The 22942-nt window shown below is 37.9% G+C and overlaps 1 protein-coding gene across 2 annotated transcripts in view; it reads left to right on the top strand.

The window, feature by feature from the left end:
• The window catches only part of ENPP1 (ectonucleotide pyrophosphatase/phosphodiesterase 1), a 50629-nt gene that overhangs the window by 8166 nt on the left and 19521 nt on the right, over positions 1–22942 (top strand). For both annotated transcript variants that reach the window (XM_004940218.5, XM_040697934.1), the window contains exons 2-12: positions 4030–4102; positions 5730–5846; positions 7320–7445; positions 7612–7672; positions 12754–12851; positions 16574–16653; positions 17913–18032; positions 19101–19210; positions 20392–20457; positions 20763–20835; positions 22547–22655. In XM_004940218.5, the coding sequence (XP_004940275.3) occupies positions 4030–4102; positions 5730–5846; positions 7320–7445; positions 7612–7672; positions 12754–12851; positions 16574–16653; positions 17913–18032; positions 19101–19210; positions 20392–20457; positions 20763–20835; positions 22547–22655 (1033 nt within the window). The remainder of the gene's footprint in view (positions 1–4029; positions 4103–5729; positions 5847–7319; positions 7446–7611; positions 7673–12753; positions 12852–16573; positions 16654–17912; positions 18033–19100; positions 19211–20391; positions 20458–20762; positions 20836–22546; positions 22656–22942) is intronic.

Below are 22942 nucleotides of genomic sequence, written 5' to 3'. Positions count from 1 at the left end.
TGTAACACATTTGTTTCAGTGCTGCTAACTTCTTTTTGCTAATTTTCTTAGCCTAATAGCTGTACTGGTGTGAATGAAGTATCCATTTCACTTCAGGAGGATATTTAATAAATTTTACTGAGCTGTTTGTGAATAGAGCTGAGTTGGTGAGGGTTATCCCTGCTTAAAAATAGCTTTTATAAACATGAGCAAATGTTCTGCTGCCTTTGGCACATGTGGATAAGTTTTTCTTTGTTTTGTTTAAATCTGTACAGTATGTTTTCTGTACTTTTAACACGCCCTTCATAAAGGCAGAAGATGACTGTGCTCTTACTTGAAATTCATTATTTATTACTATCTTCTTTGCAGATGAAATTCTTTCTCAAAGGTATGTCAATGTTAAAGTCTACATCTTTAGTAATTATTTTAGGCACATAAAATGGTGAAAACATAGCCCTTCACAGATCCCAGTGGTTTTGGAAAATTCCACATGTTTTTGTAATACTGGCATTACCAACCCAGTCTAGACATTCTCACTTCATGGGCAGACGTGACACAGCAACTGCAAGAGTCAATCATAGATGTTAGAATGAAAATCCACTGTTTTGCATGGCTTCTTTGTTAATTGCACAGCGGTTAGTTAACTAATGTGCCTTAAACCTTGGAGTGACATAGAGCACTAGGGATGAAAAAAGATGGAAAGCAGCTGAGTACATGGTAGACAAAGAATGAGGAGAGTCAACACAGGAAGAAACCTAATCCAGAATGATTATGCCTTAAAAGAAACGACAGTGTGGTTTTTTTTTTTCTGCTATAGGAAACACAGAATGGGTGAATAGAGGGAAGAGTGGGGGAGATGGACAGGCATAGTAAGAAGTGAAGAGAAATGGACTGTGGCAGAAGAATATTTTGGTTTTCCTTTTCAAAGGAATGGTGAAAGTTTTCCCTGTGTATCACTGGGACCTGCTCTGTAGTTAGCTCATCAGTCACTTTGGCATTTGGTTATCTACAGACTGCACTTGAGCCTTTCTACCAGCTCCCTGAAACCGCTGGTGGATTTCTCTTTGACTTCATCCCTACACAAATGAGTGGTGAAAATAAGCCTGCTCTCTAACCATGCTATCATCTTGCCATCTTCCCAGCTCAAAATAAAAGGCTTTTGAAATGTTCTCGGGATTGCAGTTTTCCAGGCACTCAACCACCTATTCCCAACCACTATAATGTTTACAAAGCAAAGCTTTTATTGCTTCCTCCCACGTAAAGGAAGCAGTGATAGACAGAGATTCATCCCTGGATGACAATGTTTTTGATTCCAAAACAAACTTTCTCAGAAAATATTTTTAAAACAAAACAGGACATTTTCTTCTCTTCAGCTGTTACTGTGTTGGTTGAGAAACCTTACATTTTGTTCTAGCAATCTCTCAAATTAACAATCATGAAAAGTTCATGTGCTGCTTTTGTCAGTAATGAGGTCTGGTTCTTTAATTTTATTTGCCTTCCTATTACGTGTTGGATTTCCATATTCTTTCTGCAAGGTTGTAACAAGGCTCTTGTTAGTAAACCTTAAACTATATGGAGCTGCTTGTCTGTATGTGAGAACAGAAACGAAATCTTTACACAGCAGACTGCAGCATCCCAAACCTGATCTAGCTGTATGCAAAATAGCTCAGGTAATATTAATAAGCTACCTGGTGCAGAGAAGTCCCACTTAGCAAGAAGTGAAGTAAATTAGTCCACCTTAGGGCTGTGTTAGAGAGATAACCTTTTGTACCTGGGCAGTCTTCTTTAAAGTCAGTCATTTCTGGTCATTTGCAGAGCTGATGATCTCAGGGCATTTTCACTGATAGACAGCATGTTAATAGTTACTGTAATAACTCTTGCTGGGCTTAGCCAAGACAGCTACTGCTGTTGGCCAGGTTTAGTTGTTCCACATTGTTCCATCAGAACGCTTGTGCTATTTCTGTGGGTAACATCCAAATGACTAAAGGCTAAGGACTGAAGGTAAAGGTGTTATTCAAAGTAATTATATAGTTTAGGGTACTGGGTTAGAGTTGACTGTCCCAGGACATCGTCAAATGCTCTAAGCTACCATCCTTGAGAAGTTTCTTAAGCTATTAAGCTTTGAAGGAAAAAAAAAAGATAGTCTTAAATATATTTTACTGGAGTATTCTAAAGTTCTTTCAGATAGTAGGGCTAGTGTTAAGAAAAAGAAATATCCATTGAACATCTGTTGTGATACAGTACAGTTCCCAGCTTTTCTTTAGTTACAGGTGGACACAGCATGCCAGGTAAGGACCTAGAGATTATTTCTGTTGTTTATACAAGAAATTCGAGAGCAGAATAGATTTGTACTAGACAGAGGTTGGTAGTGTGCTGTGTTTTATGATGCTCGGAGGATTCCATAGTATTGCTTGCTCGAAACACAACTTGTACTACTTCATCAGAAATGTTATCACTTTCCTACCCAAAAGATACTAGTATGTCCCAGTGAACATAATCCTTTCCATGCTTTTGCTTGTTGAAATTAATTATGTTCATGGAAGTGAAAACTGAAATTTTGGGACACAGTGCAAAAACAGGGCTTCATAACACTCAGTACCAAAATCTCAGGAATAGTATCACACTCAGAATAGAGTGGTTTTTATTTGTCTGACCCCTGCTTGTGGTTATACATCAACAGACATTCTACTCGTTGAGCTTAGTAGCATGGCATAAAGCAATAAATCTGTCATCGCCCTGAAGTAAAGTAGATTCAAGTTCACTTTTTATAACCAAATTCAAGAGTTTCTATTTTCCAGTAATAACGTATAAATAAAAAGAACAGTAATAAGTTTTGCTCTCCCCAGTGATTTTGCTGAGCCTTGAAGTCTAGCATCTGACATGCCACCTACCTCACTGTATGTGTGCTTGTCTAGGTGATATTTCAGGTGGAAGATTTCCAAGGTCCAGAACAATTTATAGGTATTGTACTAAAAAAACTCATTCAGCAGCTGTTGCTAATGGGGAAGGAGGTAAAAAGAGAAATGCTTAATGTAGGCAGTACATAACTTCTATTGAAGTGTGTTTGAAAATATTTAACTATTGTTTCAAAGTCATTTTTCTCAGAGAAGAATGACCAGAAGGTTGACATACATTCTCTACTGTCTTCCTCAATACTTCTGAATGGGAAGGCGTTATTTTTCTGAATGTGCTTTCTCTTTCAGGACTTTTAGCTAACTCTAGTATTACAATTTACACTTGAATAGAATGGCAGTCATGAGTGCGCTGCTGGCTTTCCCAGACTGCCTTTAATTACTATGGATGTAGTGATAATATATGTACTGTTCCTAAAGAGTTTATGGACCAAATCCAGTGAGGATAGTGAGGTTGGAAGGAATCTATCCCTTTATTTAGGTAGGTGTTAGATCTTGCTTAAAGTGCTGGGGGTGAGCAATATGGTGCCTGTTTGATAGCCTTAAATCATTGAGAATCCAAAGTAAACATGGCGACAGTTTCTGGTCAGTGTAAGACACTGTGGTTGGTCTAATGTGACATCCCACAGCTGCTTACCATTGTATAGACCAACACTGAACTACATACTAGGAAGTGGGAAAAGGTTTTCCTGCCTAGGAAAATTATAGGTATCATTTAAAGGCCAGGGCTTCTGTTTGTAGTCTGTGGTCAATGGCATAACTTCGTTTTCTTAGAACAGTCCAGGAGGAAGGAAGAAGTGGAACAAAGAAGGTTTTGTAGAAAATGAATGTCTAAACATAAGCATCTCTTTTTCATTCAGGAGAGGGAAATAAATCACAGTATTTACTTGACCTAACTTATTAAGAAAGTTTAGCAAACCCAGTCTAGAGGATTTTCTTTCATGCATAGGTAATTAGTTGCAATCAGTGTAACTGCTTCTGTGAGTGAAAACTGCTTGTGCAAGTAGTGAAATCAGCCTCCTAATCTGCATGTCTATCAAGTTCAGTACAACTGTGTAGTGTTATTAGAGAAAATGAAGGCTTTTTAAACCATTCTGTAGTCACTCACAATTGCTCTCTTTTCCTTTCTGTCCCACAGGTACTCTGTGTCTGCGTGTTAACGACAATCCTAGGATGTATATTTGGCCTGAAGCCTAGCTGTTCAAAAGATGGTAACTAATATGCTTTTTATGAATAATATTCTAGCAATTTCTCTTTTTCTTCTTCTGTGAGTTAATTTGAGTTTTATCAGAATGCCACCCTTTCTCGCTACGTGAAGGACACTGGATGCATTGGTTGAAATAGTTTCATTTAGAGTGGTATGAAATACCAGGAATTAAACTTCAGGTGTACTTAGTACCTGTGTACTTACATGAAAGGTAAATTCATCCCTGTGCTCAGTGTCTGAGCTGGCAGCTTCTGTGTATCCCAGCTGTGTCTGCAGTGGTGTCACCTGGCTGACTTGTCTCAGTTCCCTATTAAAAAAAAAACAACATACAAACAAAAACAAAACTCAAAAACCAACAATTTCTATTCCATGTTGTCCTGGAACGTTTATTTTTCATCTTTTCCAGTCAACTATGAAAATAAAAGGGTTGGTTTTTTTTTACTGGTTAGAATTGTAGTCTGAAAATGTTATTTGTGGAATTTTTTGACTGCTTTCTGCCCTGAAAATAAATGATTTTTTTTGATGGTGAAGTTTCTTCAGGTAGAAGGTTAAACATTTTAAGAAATGAAGCTTCTCCTTGAGAACAATTCTATTCATGCTGCAAATCTAAAATTATTGAAAGTCTGTTTAACAATCAGTGCTGCAATGATTTTTAACCAAAATGCAGAATGATAGCTCCTTCTTAGAATCTGTTTAACTTTCCCCATTTTATTAGAGTTTTGCCATACCACTACATTATTACCTTTTTCTTTATTGCCTTGTACCACACACTTCAAGATTTTTGAGAAGTCAAGGACAGAATTTTGGATTCACTTCATTTAATGCTTACAGTAAAACACTGGCCAAATAAGGTGCTGCTAATGCTGCAAATCAGTAGTATGTTGGGTTTTTTTCAGGCAACCATATCTACTCTAGAAGGCTCTGCCTTTTTTGCATTAAAACTGAACAAATATTAAACCAATGACCAGTATACAAAGGTTCATATCTTTGTGTCTGATTGGGAACAGATCTTCCCGTGTCTCTGAGTGGTACCTTGACTGTGATACACTGGGATGTAGAGCTGGGCTTCTTCAGTTTCTGTGCTGGAGTGCCTCTGTTTTGTATGAAAATAGCCGTTCAGACTATGGGAGGGTTGCAAGCCTGCCTCATGCAATCTAGATTTCAACTGTTGTTTATTTACTTACATAAAGTAGATGATTGTCAGCCCCAAAAATAAGATCAGCGTTATCTACACTTTCAAGGCTCTCTAACTGAAAATATGGGTTCGTATTTCCTCTTATGGAGATATTTCATGTGCTGGATGACTGTACAAATATCTTCTGGTGATGCAGAGAGGCAGTGGCAGTTACAACAAAAATCGTAGTCCTTTGTTTCAATGATGTCTGCCAGAAGTGAAACACCACGTTCCCGTTAAAACAGGACCTTTTCTTTTTTTTTTTTCTACATCATGACAGCTTCATTCAGTAAGAGAAGCATATTTAGTTGGTTTAAGACTTTTCTTTTTCTTCAGCTGTTTTTTTTTTTTTTTTTTTTTGCAGCCACCCTCTCAGTAGTGGAATGACCAACTGTGTCACTCTGTAGGCTGATTGTTTTCTTTGCAGATTGATTAATTACACTATTCTATATTACAGTGAAAACCTGCAAAGGTCGTTGCTTTGAAAGGACCTTTGGAAGCTGTCGTTGTGACAGAGATTGTGTTAAGCTTGGAAACTGCTGCTTAGATTACCAGGAAACATGCATACAACCAGGTAAGGATGGAAAACATTAAGGAGGCAAGCTCTCATATAACGGCTCTGCACATGTGAGCTCTGTTGTGGTCAGGTGGTCATTACTCCAACTTAAAATGTTTTTCAGGGGGCAAGAGAGGGAAGACTGAGCAGCACGGTGGCTCTGCTGCAGTGGTCCCACCTCCTCCTACCCCCTCTGTTGGCAATGGTGATACCAGAGGCTCCTGGGGAAGGAGCCTCAGAGCTATGTGTATGAGCTATGGTTTTACACACCAGTAAAGCTTGTTTGCCGTTAATGGGAGAGAGATTGAGAGACTGTGTTGCTGCAGTCTGCCTTGAAAAGCGCAGGAGGAACTGTGGCTGAAGGTCTCAGCCAGCCTTTTCTTTTCTGTGCTCGGTAGTGAGAGAACAGTAGCATGCATTGTCCCTTGCATCAAGTACACAGCTAGCACATTCTGGGGCTGGGAAGAGGAGTGGATTCTGTATATTGGGTCTTTGTGTCAGTCATGACCCACGTGAGAAAGGGGGAGGACAGAGCTGCACTGTGAATGGTCTTTTCCTACCCAATACCCTGCTGCTCAAGCACTCTGCCCTATTAGTCCCTTGCTTGAGTGAGAAGCAAGGTTATCAATGTAGGACAATGTAGGACAACAAAATAGACTGCAGTGGTGGAAAATGGTCTCAAAGCAGGAAAAAGGTCTCAAATGATTTACCAAAAGCTGGAAGTGAGATAGGCAAAGGTGTGACAAGTACCATGGAGAAATTTTTTAGAGTAAGATGTTATTGTGGATAGTAACACAAAAGACAGAACTTGTAGTTTTACCTTAATACTTGATATATGATATTCTTATTGCTTGTTTCTCATCTCACCTAACTTTTCAAGTCTTTGTAGAACTTACTAACATAGTCTCACCCCGAAACTTAAAATTCCAATGCTGACATTTTAGAACCAAATGATTAAACTGAACTCAGTTGTTTGCTTCAACAGATTATTGTTTAGAGGTCCTCTATATAAAACTTTTTACATGTTAGAAAACTTGCGTGGGATTTACCCTCCCCTCTGTTTAATTATACCAATTTACAGAATTCTTTAAAACAAACAGGGGAGTCTGTCTTACAACTAAGTTGGGAATTTTCTTGGTGCAGTTGTTGGGGAGCTTGTTTATAGGATGCATTTATGAGAATAAATTCACATAAATTACCATACTTAAGGAGATCTGTAGAAAGATTCTTTCTGTTGACCTTTTATGATCTGTGGTAATTTTAAACATATGCTGCATAATTGTCTTCAGATGGCTGTGCAATTGAAACGTTTAGCCATGGCTGTTAATGTCTTCCAAAATGCCAAAGCTTGCACTATTATGCATGCATGAAATACCTCAGGACTTTTTTTCTGAGTACACATTTGAGATGGCACTTACCATTCGTTATTTTAATTTGACACTTGCGTGGGTGTTAACTGTCATACTGTCTCCCTCTCTCATCTGTTTGTAGCTCATATATGGACCTGTAATAAGTTCAGGTGTGGAGAGAAGAGGCGACCAGAATATCATTGCTCCTGCTCAGATGACTGTGTGGAAAATAATGATTGCTGTGTCAATTATCAAGCTGCTTGCAAAGGTAAATGCCCTCAGCAAACTCCTGTAGTGTCTCTTGTGTACCTGTGTTTATTTGAATGGAGTAAGGACATAGTATACTTTTAAAAACATCTTATAAAGTGAAAAAATTGCATTGATCAATAATGGAATTTACTTTCTTGAAAAATAAATTGCACTTTTGTTTTAAGGAGAGGCAAGCTGGGTTGAAGAAGAGTGTGAGGACATTACTGAACCTCAGTGTCCAAAAGGGTGAGGATATTGTATATTTGCATAGCTCTGCTCTTTGCTTTTGAGATTATTTTTCTCCATGTGCCTTCCTGGGACCTGTTTGCCTTTCTTACAGTAGGAGTGGCTGCCAGCCAGCTGGGGACACCCATTCAGCCAATATTGAGCAGTGCATACTAACAGGCCAGGTTGCTAATCCCAGCAGCACTCACATATCCCAGCACTTGCTTGACTTGCAGGATATGTCTGTTCCCACACCCTGCCATCTCTCACAGATAAGTGTATGTTCTGAGGAGCTCTTCTTTGTACCAGCCATACTATTATCCTAAACATGCTCCAACGTACCCGGTCTCAGAGACCTGCCTGACAGTCTCAGACTCTGAACATTTCCTCTCTTCCCCATCACCCCGTGCCTGCTCCAGCCCCATTGCTGCAGAACATGGGCAGATCATAGTCCCAGTGTCACTGGCACTAGGACAGAATTTGTAGCAAGCTATCTGACCTACTTTCTTCTGAAGGCATAAAAAGGTTCCAGGTATCCATGGGATTATTGATCATTGGGTCTGTTCCACACTGGGGCTGCTCCTGAAAGCTGTATGGCACCAGCACTTGGGCTCAAATAATACAGTACAGTTCACAGCCAAAAAGTCAGCCTGCACTTTGTGTAATGTTCTTGCTGTGGGATACTCAAATTTACAATAAAGCTGAAGTTGATTGCACCTTGTGAGTTCAGCTGCATTCTTGTCTGAAAAGTGTCAAAAACACGTTGATGATTTTGAAATGACGTGCTGGGAATATATTTAACAAAGTAAAACTTTATTTTTTGTCATTACTCTTTTTGACATAAATAAAGACAGCATGATTTAAATACCTTGTCTTGTAATATTGTCAAAGTGTATTTTTTTTTTTTTTTTTGGAATGTTTCTATTACCGAATGAGCATTTTTCATTCTGATTCAGAATAGCAAATTGACACTTTGGAATCTGTTTCAAGACAGATATTGAAGCTTCTTTCTGCATTAAGTCCATGATAAGCTTCTACATAGGAGAGCCATAGCCAGACAGTTGTGGAAGCTTTTGTTATTAATTCCTCTTTTGAAGTATTAGTGTAGGGCTGTGTGCTGGAAACTGACCCTAGGATGCTGACTTCCCAAGTACAGGGTAGGGAGTGATACTCCAAGTGTGGATAAACAAAGAACTTCACGCAGATCCACAGTTAATGTCATAGGGCAACTCCTGCTGGTTTACTTGTTTTAAGGAGTTTTTTGTTTTGACTTGGGGTTTTATTTTTATTTTGCCCATGGAAAGAATGCATAGTTACTTCACTAAAATTGTTTTAATTGTGGCAAAACCAGAAATGTTGCAATAAAACCCAGCTAAGGAAAGGGTGATGTGTGGTCAAAGTTGAATCAAGTGGTGTTTACTGAAAGCTCACCTCAGACTGTCAGCACACAGGCTTCTCCCCAGACTGACAAGTCTGTAAACAAATCACTTCTTCCTGTGGCAGAATAGGCAAGAGCACAGTTGACTTCAGCTTAGCACTTGGTTTTAGGCCTCAGGGTGTATTGGTTCTGATTCTGTGCATATTCATATATGTGTTTTCTGGGCTCAGATTAGATTGTTCACATGGTGCAGAGGAGACAAAAACTGCAGTGTTCAATGATGTACTTAATCTGAGAAATTCCACTGATTTCAGTTAGATCGCTCAGATGCTTTAAATGAAGTACAATTAAATGAAGGCTGATTGTATGAGCCTCAACAAGAACCAGTGCCAGGTCCTGCACTTTGGTCACAATAACTCCATGTAGCACTACTGGCTTGGGGCAGAGTGGCTGGAAAGCTGCATGAAGGAAAAAGATCTGGAGGTCTCAGTTGACAGCTGGTTGAACATAAGCCAGCAGTGTGCCCAGGTGGCCAAGAAAGCCAATGGATTCTGGCTTGTATCAGAAATAGTGTAGCTAGCTGGAGCAGAGAGGTGATTGTCCCCTGTACTTGGCACTGATGAGGCCACGCCTCAAGTACTGTGTTCAGTTTTGGGCCCCTCACTACAAGAAAGACATCGAGGCCCTGGAACATGTCCAGAGAAGGGGAATTAGGCTGGTGAGGGGTCTGGAGCACAAGTCTTACGGGGAGGAGCTGAGGGAGCTGGTATTTAGTCTGGAGAAGAGGAGGCTCAGGAGAGAACTTATTGCCCTCTACAGTGACCCAAAAGGAGGTTGTGATGAGGCAGGAGTCAGCCTCTTCTCTGAGATAATTAGCAATAGGACAAAAGGTAAAGGCCTAAAGTTGCACTTGGGGGAGGTTAGGCTGGATATTTGGAAAAATTTCTTTGGTGAGCTGGAAGAGACCCTATTGTGTCTGAAGATCATTCATTATGTACTTTCTCCTTGACAATTGAGTCTTTATTCTTCCTGTTGAAGCCTTATATACAGCTGATGGAAAAGAGAACTTCTAATAAAGCATTACTTCTAATGCTTTATGACTGTGTATAGGCAGCGTGGTAGGACTTCTTTGTGTAGGATGTTTAGCTTTTGTTATTTTTGTGGTCTAACCAGACTGAGAATCAGGTCAGTTTGACAGTGTTGTCCGCAGTTCAGTTTCCTCAATCATGCTGGCTGGTGAACCTGCTAGACCACAGCAAGCTTGTATTGCCTGCGTTATGTTTACATAGAAGCCAGTTAATAGGAGTAGATAATTACCGCTGCGTTTCCTTCAGCTTGGAGTCAGGATGTAACTGTAGTGTATGTATTTATCCAAGTGCTGTGAAACAGCCTTGCCATACGGCTTGCACGTATTCAGCATGAATCTCAGGCCCAAAACTTGGGCCTCTGAACTCTCACCTCTGCTTGTTCATGATAGCACGTTTTGAAAGTAGCAAGTATAAGCTTAGATACCCTCAGAAGGTCATAGAAATCACTGATTTATCTCAGAACTGAACTTAGGTCAGTTTGTGAATTAGGGTTTTACTCAAAGGGAATTGCACTGGAGCTCTTCCAAGGAACACAGTCTAACGTAATCTCTCATGCTGTGCTTTCCTGAATACAGGATAGATCATCAACTATTTGAATTTCAGCACATGTAGAGGATACAAGAAGCAGAATGTAGCAGTGTCCTATCTTGTCAAGTCTAATTTATGTGTGTGAGGTATCCAAGCAAATCCAAGTACCTGGATTTGCAGACAACTAAGACATATACTCAGTAGTTGGTTTACTTGTAAATGCCAAAGGCGCAATAGCGTCAAGTCCCTTTCTAAGGAGTTTTTGGTTTTTAGTTAGATTTGTAAGCAAGTAATATTGAACAGTCTTCGTCTCAAAGTTCATATTTTATTGCAGGAAATTTGCAGTGACATTTTTTAGACTTCTGCATTGGAGAGAATAAATTAAAAAAAAAAAAATTGATAGAAGTTACAGAGATCAAAACCTGTGATAGCAAAAAATGCTTGTAGTAACGGTGAAGAGATAATATGAAGTTTTCTTACTCCTTTTTTCACCAGACTTCACTCTTGGCCTTGATGGATGTACATTTCTTGTTCCCAGCTTACTGTCTCTATTAAACTCTTCAAAAGATGGTATTATAGATGATACATACATGAAAACCAGGCTACAAGCACACATGTTTCAAGTACATCTTAGTAGTTTATTTTGTCTGAGACAGGGTAGGCTGTGTGATGGTTCTGACTAAAGAAGTCATTTTGGCTGAACTGTTTTCCAGTAGTTTCCACGTGTTGATTAAAATTTTCTTTGGATAGACATGTTCTGGTTGTCTGACTAATCTTCAGTTTAATGCAGTCACGTTTATTTTAGACTGAAATAAGGCTTATAAATGTTTCATTTGTCAGGGTAAATGGTGGTTTGGATTTTTTTGTGTGGTACGTCACTTAGGAAATTGTCAACACTTTACAAATAATATTTGTCTTCTATCATCACTGTTTTATTTTGGGAAACTGAAGTGCAATAAAGTTTTTTTAAAAAATTTCCATTTTACAATTTGTAAACAGTAAAAGGAAAAATAAGCTTGCAATTAGCATGTAAGCTATATATTCATTTATTTTAGGCAAAACTGTATTTTCAGTGATTGCTTTGTTGCTGGACTGCAGTGCTTTGGCAGCCTCGCATGTTCTCGTATATAGGTTCAACGTAAGGATATTTTTCGTTCAGGGAAGAAATTACTGTGTCTATTCCTGTCAGTGATGCAGTGGTTTAAGTGCTTACAGTTGGAGATAAATTGTTTGGACAGGGCTGAAGCTGGGAATAAATCAAGGCTGGAAAACACAGGTATTGTGGAGACTGGAAAGGGAGAATTTGTTTTTACTAGTTCCAGTGAAATCAGTTTCTGAATTTACCTGCCAAATTCTTGCCTGAAATATTGTTACAGTGTTCCAGTTGTAGGGCTGCATTTTTTGGTTTGAGATTGATGGTACTTGTAGTATAGAGGGAATGGTGGTTAAGTTCTGTTTGGTTAAATAATCTTTGTAAGATGAAAGGAAAACTGTATGTTATAGTACTGTTTGAACATATCCTGTACATGAGATTTTTCTTAGTTTTGTATACTCCGTAAGTCAGAAGATAAATTTTGGTGGTTTTTTTTTTTTTTTTTTTTTAATAGAAAAAAATAAATTGCAAATTGTAGAGGAGCAAAGTGAATAAAGGAGAACTACAGATCACCACTGCCTTTTCTCTTTCCCTTTTCTTACCTGGGGATGGAAGGAATTGGGTGATGCTCCAGTGGGGCTGACTTCAGGATAGAGTACAGAAAAACCCAGATGGGTTGTATGAGCTTCTTGGCTTGTACTTTATTTTGTGTATTTGTGAAGTTAGGCCCTGTCGTGGCATGTGTATTTGTGTCTGCACACCTTACCTCAGCCTCTTCAGGCAGGGTGTTACGCTAGCCTGCGAAGAAAGGGGATGCAATGGATGTCTTGCTTGCTGTTATGCCAGCCTGCAAACCTTTCTGCTTGGGCCTGGTTTGTTGTCCTCTCTTTATTGGCCTGGTTTACATTCCCATAAGGAACATGTCTAAGATTATTGGGAAAAGTTTTTTTTCAAATTAATGGTATGAATTTATTTTTCGATCTTACTTTTAATACTTGATGTTGTGTTTATACAGATTTAAGAAATCTCCGGTGTTACTGTTTTCGTTGGATGGCTTCAGAGCAGAATATTTGCAGACATGGGGTGGACTTCTACCTGTTATTAGCAAATTACGTGAGTAGTTTCCTTGTCTAAGCAATATCACGCTGTCTTACCACAAAAGCCCATTGGATTTGTTTTTCTGTAGATGCCTCTATTCTTACTTTTAAAAATCCTCACTAATCTTGCCTAGAAATTCAAATTTTTGCCTTATATAACAGCTCTGTAGAGAACTTGAGTTGTCTGGGGGTAGAAGGGCAAGGAGAAGATAGGGTATTAGAAACAGTTTGTCCGGACTTTGGATTTTCAGTATAACCTTAAATAAAACAGCTGCACAGCCCTTGCAATATTTAGGAGGTGCATGCTTCTGCTGTGAGTTTGACATAGGCTCACATTTTAATCTGTATTGCATAGTGTCTCATATTTAGGTGGAATGGCTTTGAAGAAAATGGAACATGAGGTAGAAGGCATTTCATTTTGTTTGAAAACAGAAAAGGAGGAAGATACTAGGAACAGATCATTCAGAAGGGCTGGTATGTGGCATAGAATTATGATGAATCTGAGAAAACCTTTAGCAATCATCTTCAGAAAAAAGTAGAGCTTCATAAATGCAGATTTTTTTTTTTCTGTGAATTGTGTAGTGTCTTACTGAATTTTGAAGTTTCTAAGTAACTTTAGTTACTTTCCCTGTCTCTATTTTGCCTGTGGTCTGTAAAGAACTGGTGGCATTTCTTGTCTGAAAAATATGCCAATCTTGTTGTCATTCATAAATTACTACCTGGTGTGACTGGTTTCAGTTTGACTAAAAATAAATCAGTAAAAATACTTGCCTTTTTGCAGTGGTTATTACAACTTGATCTATTCCGGAGCATAACAATTCACAGATGTATTTGAGGTTTTCGGCTATTTTTTTATTCAGTGTTAGAATAAAGTGAGGCTTTGAAAAAATTTCGTAAGATGCAGTCATTAAAATTTTTGCCGTAAGAAGGGTATTGAGCGGAGACGCTGGCTGTAATCAGTGTTACAGCTCTGGCTGAAATACAAGACAGTGATGTCAAAAAGCACCTGCAGGACTTCTTGGCTGCCATGTCCACTTCCACATGCAGAGTTTCTCAGTTCTTTGGTTTGGATAGGTTACAGTGCAACTTTTCTTGGTGACTTTCATAATAAGCTTGTATTTCTGTTTCCACTGAATCCATGATAAATTCTAACTACTAAGAAATTCAGTTGCCTCAAAAAAGAGCCATGGAGTTTTTGGTGATCAAAAATTAGATTGTTTGAAGTTTCTAAAACCAGAATGTCTAATAATGTTTTAGACAGAATAAAATGAAAAACAATATGGATAGAAATACTATTTATATGTTAATTCTGCTTTTTTCCACTACTCTGGAACAGTTTTTGTAAGCTGATAGACCTCTATAATACAGTATAGAGACTAATCAGCCTGGTCTTTCTTACAAAACCTCACTCTCTAACCATTTTTCCTCAGTAAAGTTATTGAAAAGCTCAGATGGGACAAATATCCTTCTGTAAGAGAAAAATCATCAGATGGGCAGATACTGATTTCACTAGGGAGGAGATTGTATGACACTGAGCCTTCAAGTCTCCATGTGCCTGGCATCCCATCCGTCTGTGGTCTCTGAAAATGGTGGAAGCTGTCATTTCTGTGAGGGCATAAGTACTCCTAGGGTATTTTATTGTGCTAGAAGAGCTACTGAAGTCTATCCTTCTCTGGGAGACTGAAAATTATAACAAATAAATTGCTTGGCAATTGTTGAGAGATTGTGCTGAATCCTTCTGAAGGTCATACTTATCCCTTTAAAGGACTGGTAAGTGTTTAAAAGACTTATAGTTTATCAATGATGCCACATAGGAAACTATGAGCAGTTTTCCATGTTATCTAATGTGGCTGCTTACAGTTTCCTTAAATTAGAGTGTTGCTAAATCCCCAGATTTTCCTCTTTAAAACACTCAATGCCAAGTACAGCGTTGAGTTGTATTGCTTGCTTATTTCCTAGTATTGATAGAAGAGAGAAGATAATGGCTATATTTTTAATTCAGACATATCTACAGTACAACTCTGGTGTCTCCTTGGAGATCCTTGGTAGAGTAAATGCCTACAAGGCAATATCATAATTTCACATTTAGCAAGTTTTATTACACGCCCACACCTGTCTGTTGAAAGTGGGGTATCCAGAATGGTGCTGGGGCTTCTCAGGGAACATATGCATAACCATTAGGTGTACACAGAGGTTCAGAGAGGTCATATTCACATGATTCTTTTCCACTGTGATATCATAATTTAAAATAAATCCTTTTGCCTTCAGTCTTTAACTAAGACAACAAACCAAAAATAGGAGTGATAACTCATGGAAAGTGTCATCGAAAACAACTCTTGAGTTTTAGACAAAACATGTTCTAAGTGTATTTTTTCTCTAACTTAAAAGCAAAATCAACCAACCAACAAACAAAACAACCCACACAATGGCAGTAACTGCTGTTTATGAAAACAGCCTCAACAACAGATTTGCAGTTAGTTGAAATTCATCAAGTGTGTTGCAGTACCAAAGGAATACAGCTAATTATTTGTTACTTCAGAATGCAAAGGTAAAGAGGATGCCTGTCTAATCTTAGAGGGTTTTTACTGCTGGCTTCTTTTTATCTTAATTCCCACAAATAAATTAGTTCAGCTAAGACTTAATCCAAAGTCCCAGTCTCATGAGTTCTAAGTGCTTTGAAACAAAGCTGCTTGTGTTATCAGTCTTTCTGTTCTCTTTTATAAGTATATATGTAACCCAGAGTGTGAGTGAAGAAGATCCAGTGGTCTTCTTTCTATAGGATAATTACTTTGGGTTCTTTAGCATCCGTTGAAATGTTTTTAGTTTTCATGTTGTATTTTTAATGTTGTTAATGAAGGCTATTATTTTTTACCAAAAATCAGGCCCCATACGTTTTCCTGTGGAAATCTAGGCAGCTAACTTGAGTAAACTTCGCTGAATTGTTTTGGCCTGGAAAATGTATCCTTAAAATAATAAAGATCGTGCACTAACCTTTTTTTTTTTTTTTTTAATCACGATAGAGGAAGCTTTGAGATTTATTCTAGAATAAGAGCTGATATAAATAAATAATTAAAGAGAGTGCAGAATGAGTAGTGATTTGACAGGTGATTGAGAAAGGCAGGGCACCATTGTGCCAGCAGCTATTTCACTTCTGAGAGCGCCCAAAGAGCTAGTTGGTCTAAAGCTGCTCATTTCACCTTCTGCTCAGCAGGACAACTTTGGAGGGAGTGATTTCTTTGATTGCAGTGGGGGTGGTGAGACGCTGGAACAGGTTAGCTAGTGTCGTGATTGGTGCTACAATCCTGGAGACTTCAAATGTGAGGCTGGATCAGGCCCTAGCCAACCTGATCTAGCTGTGGTGTCCCTGTGCATTGCAGGGGAACCAGACTCAGGTGGCCCTCAGAGGTGCCTTCCAACTCTCAGGATTCTGTGATTCTATTATTACTCATTCTTACCTATGCATGTGCTTTTCATAAGGACTGTAGATCTTGCTCATGTGACCATTGGAGTTAGTCCTTAGAAATATTTAAAATTTGTATTACTAACCATTCAGTCAGCTTGCAAATAAATGTGGGAAGAAATAGAAGATATTAACTCTAGAATTCTGAAAAATGAAAACTTTTTGGAAGCATCATTTAAAAAAATATATTAACAACAGAAAGTGTTTCTGAATGATAGAAACTTGCTGAGGTTTCTTCATCTGTAATTTAGCTGTTTTGCCTTCTTCCCTCTCTCTAGAGAAATGTGGAACATACACTTCCAGTATGAGACCAGTATATCCTTCAAAAACCTTTCCCAATCACTACTCCATCGTCACGGTAAGTATTCATGTGTACCGTGTTTCTGCTACTGAAGAAACTTTATTATCAAGTTGTCTCCAAGGCAACAATGTTTTTTTCTCTTGTGTGGGTTATTAAAATTATTGGATTTTGCCTAAAGAATATGGAAATATGTTTTTTGTACTCTACAAAATTTGGATTAACAGTCATTACATAGCACTATGATTAAGTGGTTAGGTCTAATCTGATTAAATAATTGAATTCTTCCAATACCAGCTGTAAGAATTCCCATATAGGTGCAGTCGTTATTTTTCAGCTCTTAATTTGTATTAATACTTCCACTAATTGAAGATCTCTCTCTTCAGTATGAGGGCAGCTTTGTTCCACTTGTTTAAGGCATCTTGATCTGACCCAAAGATGAGTATGAAATGAAAGATTTGAACATTGCATTAATGTTCATTTTGTGATTGACGATACCCAAACCTGGATAGGGATATCCCAGTCCTGACCTAGTGAATTTCTCTACTTTCTGCATGTAAGAAGAAAAAGAAGAACAGAGGGTTTCAAGTCTGGATGCGGGGCTGGAATCCAGCAGAGCCTTCTTATTTTCATGATGTGAGAGCTAAAATTCAGTTAAATACTTGAGGATCTGGATCTTCTTTCTTACCTTCCTAGTGTTTTGGACTGTCTTTTGATAAGCGAGCAGGAGGAAAAGGAATGAGATTTTTAATTGCATTTCCTCCCAAATGTCTCATATGTTTGCATACGCAATTAGAGGCATTAATCGTGTTCTACAGCCACTTTAGAGTATCCCTAAATACAGTGTAGAGCTTTATCTCGGCTGCCCATCTTTATGAAAATAAGCAGGCTGTGATGTTTATGAGGGCCCTAATGGTGTTGTTGCTGCATCCTTTAATCTAAAAAGAAGCTAGTCTGTGTGGAAGCAGAGCAGTAAATCTTTTCAAACTGCCTAGCAGCTGGTGACTCAGAGAATGTTTTTCACTGTTTACATTATGATTTTCCCTATTTGGAGCTTTCAGCCACTAATACATAATTTTCATTTGAAATGCCTACTTTTTATTATTATTATTTTTCTTATCTAACTGAGAAGCAGTGAAGAATTAAAAGATAAGGCTTGTTTGCAATGAAAGGTATTGATTTTAAATTTGGGAGTTGAGTTAGTGATGGAGTAAGGTTACATACAGCTTATTTTATTTGCGTATTCGTCTAACAGACAGCTGTAGCTACAAGGTTCTTTTTCTTTATGGCATTGCAACAAGGTTTAATCTCCTTTACAGGGACTGTATCCTGAATCTCATGGTATAATTGATAACAAGATGTATGACCTCAAAAGAAATGCATACTTTACCCTTAAAAGTAAAGAGAAGTTTAATCCAGAGTGGTACCAAGGACAGCCTGTAAGTACTACTGCACTGCTGAGAGCATACTGCAGTGTATTTTCATATTATTTAATATCACTTGGTTACATAGTGGTGTTGAAAGAGTACAGAGGGTACTTTCAAGTCGGCCAAGAAGGGTTACTCAGCATGGTTAGGAATTGCCGTACTAGAGCCGCAGAATTAGGAATGAAACAGTGTAATAGATTTTGTTGAACTTTAGTGGAATTTTCCCCAAGGAGAAAACTAGATTAAAATAACTAAGATACCCGATTTTGTTCTGTTCTCAATATCAAGTGTGTTTACAGTTAATTCATCTAAGGAAGTAGACAGGCCAGTTAGTTTTGGTAATAAGCAGCAGTGAAGGTTTGTATTCTGCCCAAATTGCTATTGAGTCTAAAGATGCAGTTCTAAAAGAAAACCTTGTGGTTCAGTCATACTCCTATTGCAAATCTGCTGAGACTGCCATCAAAATGAAATGGTGTGGGAAAGGTTGGATGAGTACTAGCATGAGGAATAGGAAAGGAAAACAGATACAACCTTTTAGTAATAGTGGGAGGACTGATTTTCTGAGGAGGAAAGAATACAGTTAGACTTTGCAGACCATGGAGAAGAAAATGGTGCATGAGTCAGATGGGAAAAAAACACTGAAAGCAGAAAAAACCCTGTAAATCGTAAAATTGAGAGAGTTGACCTAACTGTTGTTCCTGTATTTCACAGTATGCATAGTTCCTTGGAATATTCCTGCTCCTTCTTGCTTACTGCACTGTTCTTGAGATATTTCTGCTTCGTGGTCTTCAGCCATGGTTCTGCTATTGCGTTAATGCTCCTAGCTGTGGGAGCGGATAGCTCCTGCTTCTGTCCTGGCTCCCCCTGGTGTAGCAGCAAAAGGGATTCAGGTGTTTGCAATAAGGCATCAGATGGGACGGTTTATGGGAACTGCAGATAACAGTGATACACAAAATTGACTGTCTTGTGTGCTCTGTTTACTTTTTTAGTTTTTCACCTTCCTGGAATGTGCAGAGGTGGTGGGAGTGGTTTGCAGTTGAGTGAAATCCACTAATGACAACAATTCTTCTTCTCCTGCAGATTTGGCTAACAGCTATGTACCAAGGTCTAAAAGCTGGTACGTTCTTCTGGCCTGGATCGGATGTAGCGGTTGATGGGACTTTTCCAGATCTGTATAAAGAATACAATGGGTATGTGAAATCTCATGTCTTGGGTTAATATTTTACTTTAATTGTTGCAATGGGACTAATCCCAGAGAAAATATAGAAGTTTTCCTGCATTTCTCAACAGTTGTGCACAGTATGGAAGAAAAGCAGGCCCCGATTAATTCCTTTTCACTGTAGTGTAGATCGTTGGTCTAATTCTTTTGTCATTCCTCAGCAAACATTTTACAGGAAAGGTAGGGGAAAAGCAGCTTTGAAAAAGTACTGACTTTTTCATTTATTTTACTTTCCATTTATACAAGTCTTCTACGTGTGTGTTTAGAAATACTCAATCTATATCTTTCATAGCATGAATAGATCAGGCCCATGAAAACTAACATCTTACTGATAAGTTGTTCTAGTGTAAAATTATTTTCACTGCAAATTTTCAAAATATTTCACATTCAACCAGTGGTATTTTATTCTGTGATTGGTCTTCATTGCAATTAATTATTTTCTGCCTAATGAGAATGCTACATAAATCTAGTTATCATCATTTATGTAATAATCTCAAGTCTCTTCCAAGAAACAAGGCTTTTCATTTCTGTCTTCATAGGTTCATTCTGTCTTCCTACATCCTTAATGTAGCATGGAAATCCTCATTCTTGACTTAATATAAATAGTTTTCTTTAGTGACTTGTACGTGTTCAGTTAAACTTGTGATAGATAGCTGAATTGTTAACTTTGTGAATGCCCTGTGTTGTTGCATGTCAACATGCTTATTGTTGGTCTATTTCAGAGATTGATTCGATGATCTACTTTGTGACACAGTATGAGAACTTGTACTCAAACTATATAAACATAAAATCCAAACTTAAGACTTTTTCAAAACTTAATACAGAAATGAAAACATACGTGTGGCTTTGTAACTTCAAATCGATTATTCTGTTTGTAAAATAAACTCAAGCAATACTGAGAGCTGAATTAAAAAGTTTCATTGCAGTCTGTGGGGAGAACATTGACTAAGCAAGCTTTAGAGCAGGTCATTAACTCTTGAAGAATCCCAGAAAATTAGCACAGATAAACTTACATTCTCTTATATATCCATTAGTACAATCCCATTGAATACAAATTTCTCCGCAGAAGAACACTAATTTTGTAAAATGTGTGACTAAAATTTTATACATGTTGGAAATATATATAGTTGATCTTCTGTTGTTTTGATACAGCTCGATCCCCTTTGAAGAAAGGGTGGTAACTGTTCTTCGCTGGCTGCAGTTACCTGAAGATGAAAGGTAGGTATACAATTGCAAGTGTGAGTTTTGTTCCAGTGTTACTACAATGAAATATTCTGTAAATATGATTTCTGTTTTAAACAATCTTAAACATTACTTTGGCAATGTTAAAGTACTGTTAATGCAAGCCTGTTTTTGAGTGAAACCTATTTTTACTGTTACGTTTCTCTCTTTTCCTTTAATGTGTCCTGCCTCTGAATGATAGAGTTGTATCTGATATTTTGTATCCATTGTTGAAATGTAATCTCTTCAAGCCGTCTCAATGTGTATGTAAAATATTACATTTTTGGTGCTGTTTGATTTAGACCACACTTTTACACTCTGTATTTAGAAGAACCAGATTTCTCGGGGCATAAGTTTGGACCAGTAAGCAGTGGAGTAAGTAATTTCTTTTTTTAATTTAAAGTTTTGATATGATTTTATAATAAAACATTTATAAATTGTGTTTGATTAATGAAGACCACAGTCAGTATACTTATTACAAAAAAAACTTGTAAATAGATGGTTTGTCCACAATTAACATTGATATAAAACATGTAATAAGCAGCCTACTTAGAAAGTCTAGCTTTTATGTATATATATTTTTTCAATAACTTCAATCACCAAAGTGTGTTTGGATATATTGTGTGTTGTTTTATCTGTCCAATACTAATTCTTAATGTTGAATTTAGAAAAAAAAACACCAAAAAACAGAACAGAACCCAAAACCCAACACAGCAACAAAAACACTACCAAAGATTATATACTTTCATCTTGTCAAAAACAGAGGTTTTAGTGGTGATGGTCCAGTTTTGGTGGACAAACATTCATGTTATGATTCTCTATCACTTACTCCCAGTCTCTGTACAAAGTTTAGATGAATATTGGTCTTACCTCCCTGAAGTTAGAAAGCCTTGGGAAGGGTGATAAAAGGGAAGATATCACAGGCTGTAATACAGCTGTGGTATAAGTAAGAAGTCTTTGGGAATGATCAGTGTTGCCAAGAGTACTAAGTGGCTTTCTATTTTTACAAACTGAAGTGGAAAATGCAAAGGAAAAAGCTCTCCAAAATTCAAGAACTTTTTACTGAATGTTTATAAAGCTTGAGAATCTATCTAGATATGTAAACTCAGTGGACAGTAGTAGAAAGCTCTTGATTTTTCAAGGGCAGTTTCAAGGACAGTTGCCACCAGTGCTGTTCCAAAAGGGAATTCTGAGGCAGATTTCTTTACGCTTGGCTTCAGTCCTCTGGTGTTCTGCCACCAGCGCTTGCATTCTAAGGCATTTCTTGCAGTCCTTGGTTGCACCCCTAGCGAATTGACAAACATCCTCAATTTCATACTTTAAAACTGCTCTCACTGGCTGTAATCTGATTTTTTTTCCAAATGTTCTTAACTGAGAAAACACATAAAAACATGTAGCTTAGTCTTAGAACAGTGTGAGGGGCATAAAAAATTGGGACCAAGAGCTATAGGGATACAGCCAGTCTTCTGTAGGTGGAGGTAGCTTTGAGTAGTGCAGATGCTAGGCAGTCTTCAGGCTCTTGTTCCATTTCTTGTTCCATTGGATGTGGCTCTGGGCAGCCTGGTCTAGTGGTTGGCGACCCTGCACATAGCAGGGGGGTTGAAACTTCATGATCATTGTGGTCCTTTTCAACCCAGGCCATTCTGTGATTCTATGATTTAGCATGATAGATATCTCTTGAGCCTGTTCTCAGTAGACATAAAGAATACGCATGTGAAGGATGCAAAACTGAGAGAAGTGGGAATAGAAGAAGAAAGTTTAATGGGATATTGAGAATGCTTCACTCTCTTGCCTTCAAATTTCCTCCTTTACTTTGCACCTTTATATGTTCCTCCTTTATGTGCTCCCTGTTGTGAGTTTGAAGGTTGCTGCATAGTTGGTTAGTTGCCCTGTATCCTTCACCTATGTCTGAACTGCATCTCACCTTAAATGGTGAGCTTTTTATTTATTATTAGCACATACCTTTGAAGTTTAAATTTATTCCCTCTGTATAGAAATGTGGAGTTTATTGTTTTTTTGTTTTTGTTTTGTCTTTCAGTTAAAATGTTTAAGAAGATACTTGACATGCCTACTTTTGTCCTTGCAGGTCATTTTGGCATTGCAGAGAGTAGATACTATAGTTGGGATGCTGATGGATGGTCTCAAACAGATGAACTTGCATAAATGCCTGAACATTATTTTTGTATCAGATCATGGTAAATTTGTTTTTATAAAATATGTCACAATGTTGAAAGGCTTTTATAAAGTAATATTCTGAATTTATTCTTGCATGTTTCTGGTAATGATAACATGTAAAATATGTTTTATGTTTTGAAGATGGCATAGGAGACAATCAGTTTAGATAGGAATTAGACTGTGAGTGTGGGGAAAAGAAGTGAAGAATACGGGGAGGGACACCTGGTAAGAGAAGTAAAAAAATGAATTGAAAAAAACAAGTTTTGTTTTATTCTTTTAACTACACTACACAATGGTCTATGAATTG

Source organism: Gallus gallus, chromosome 3 (assembly GCF_016699485.2).
Source record: "Gallus gallus isolate bGalGal1 chromosome 3, bGalGal1.mat.broiler.GRCg7b, whole genome shotgun sequence".
NCBI classification, from domain to species: domain Eukaryota; kingdom Metazoa; phylum Chordata; class Aves; order Galliformes; family Phasianidae; genus Gallus; species Gallus gallus.
Note: the sequence above shows the minus strand (reverse complement) of the source record. Positions and strands in the feature narration are given on the sequence as shown.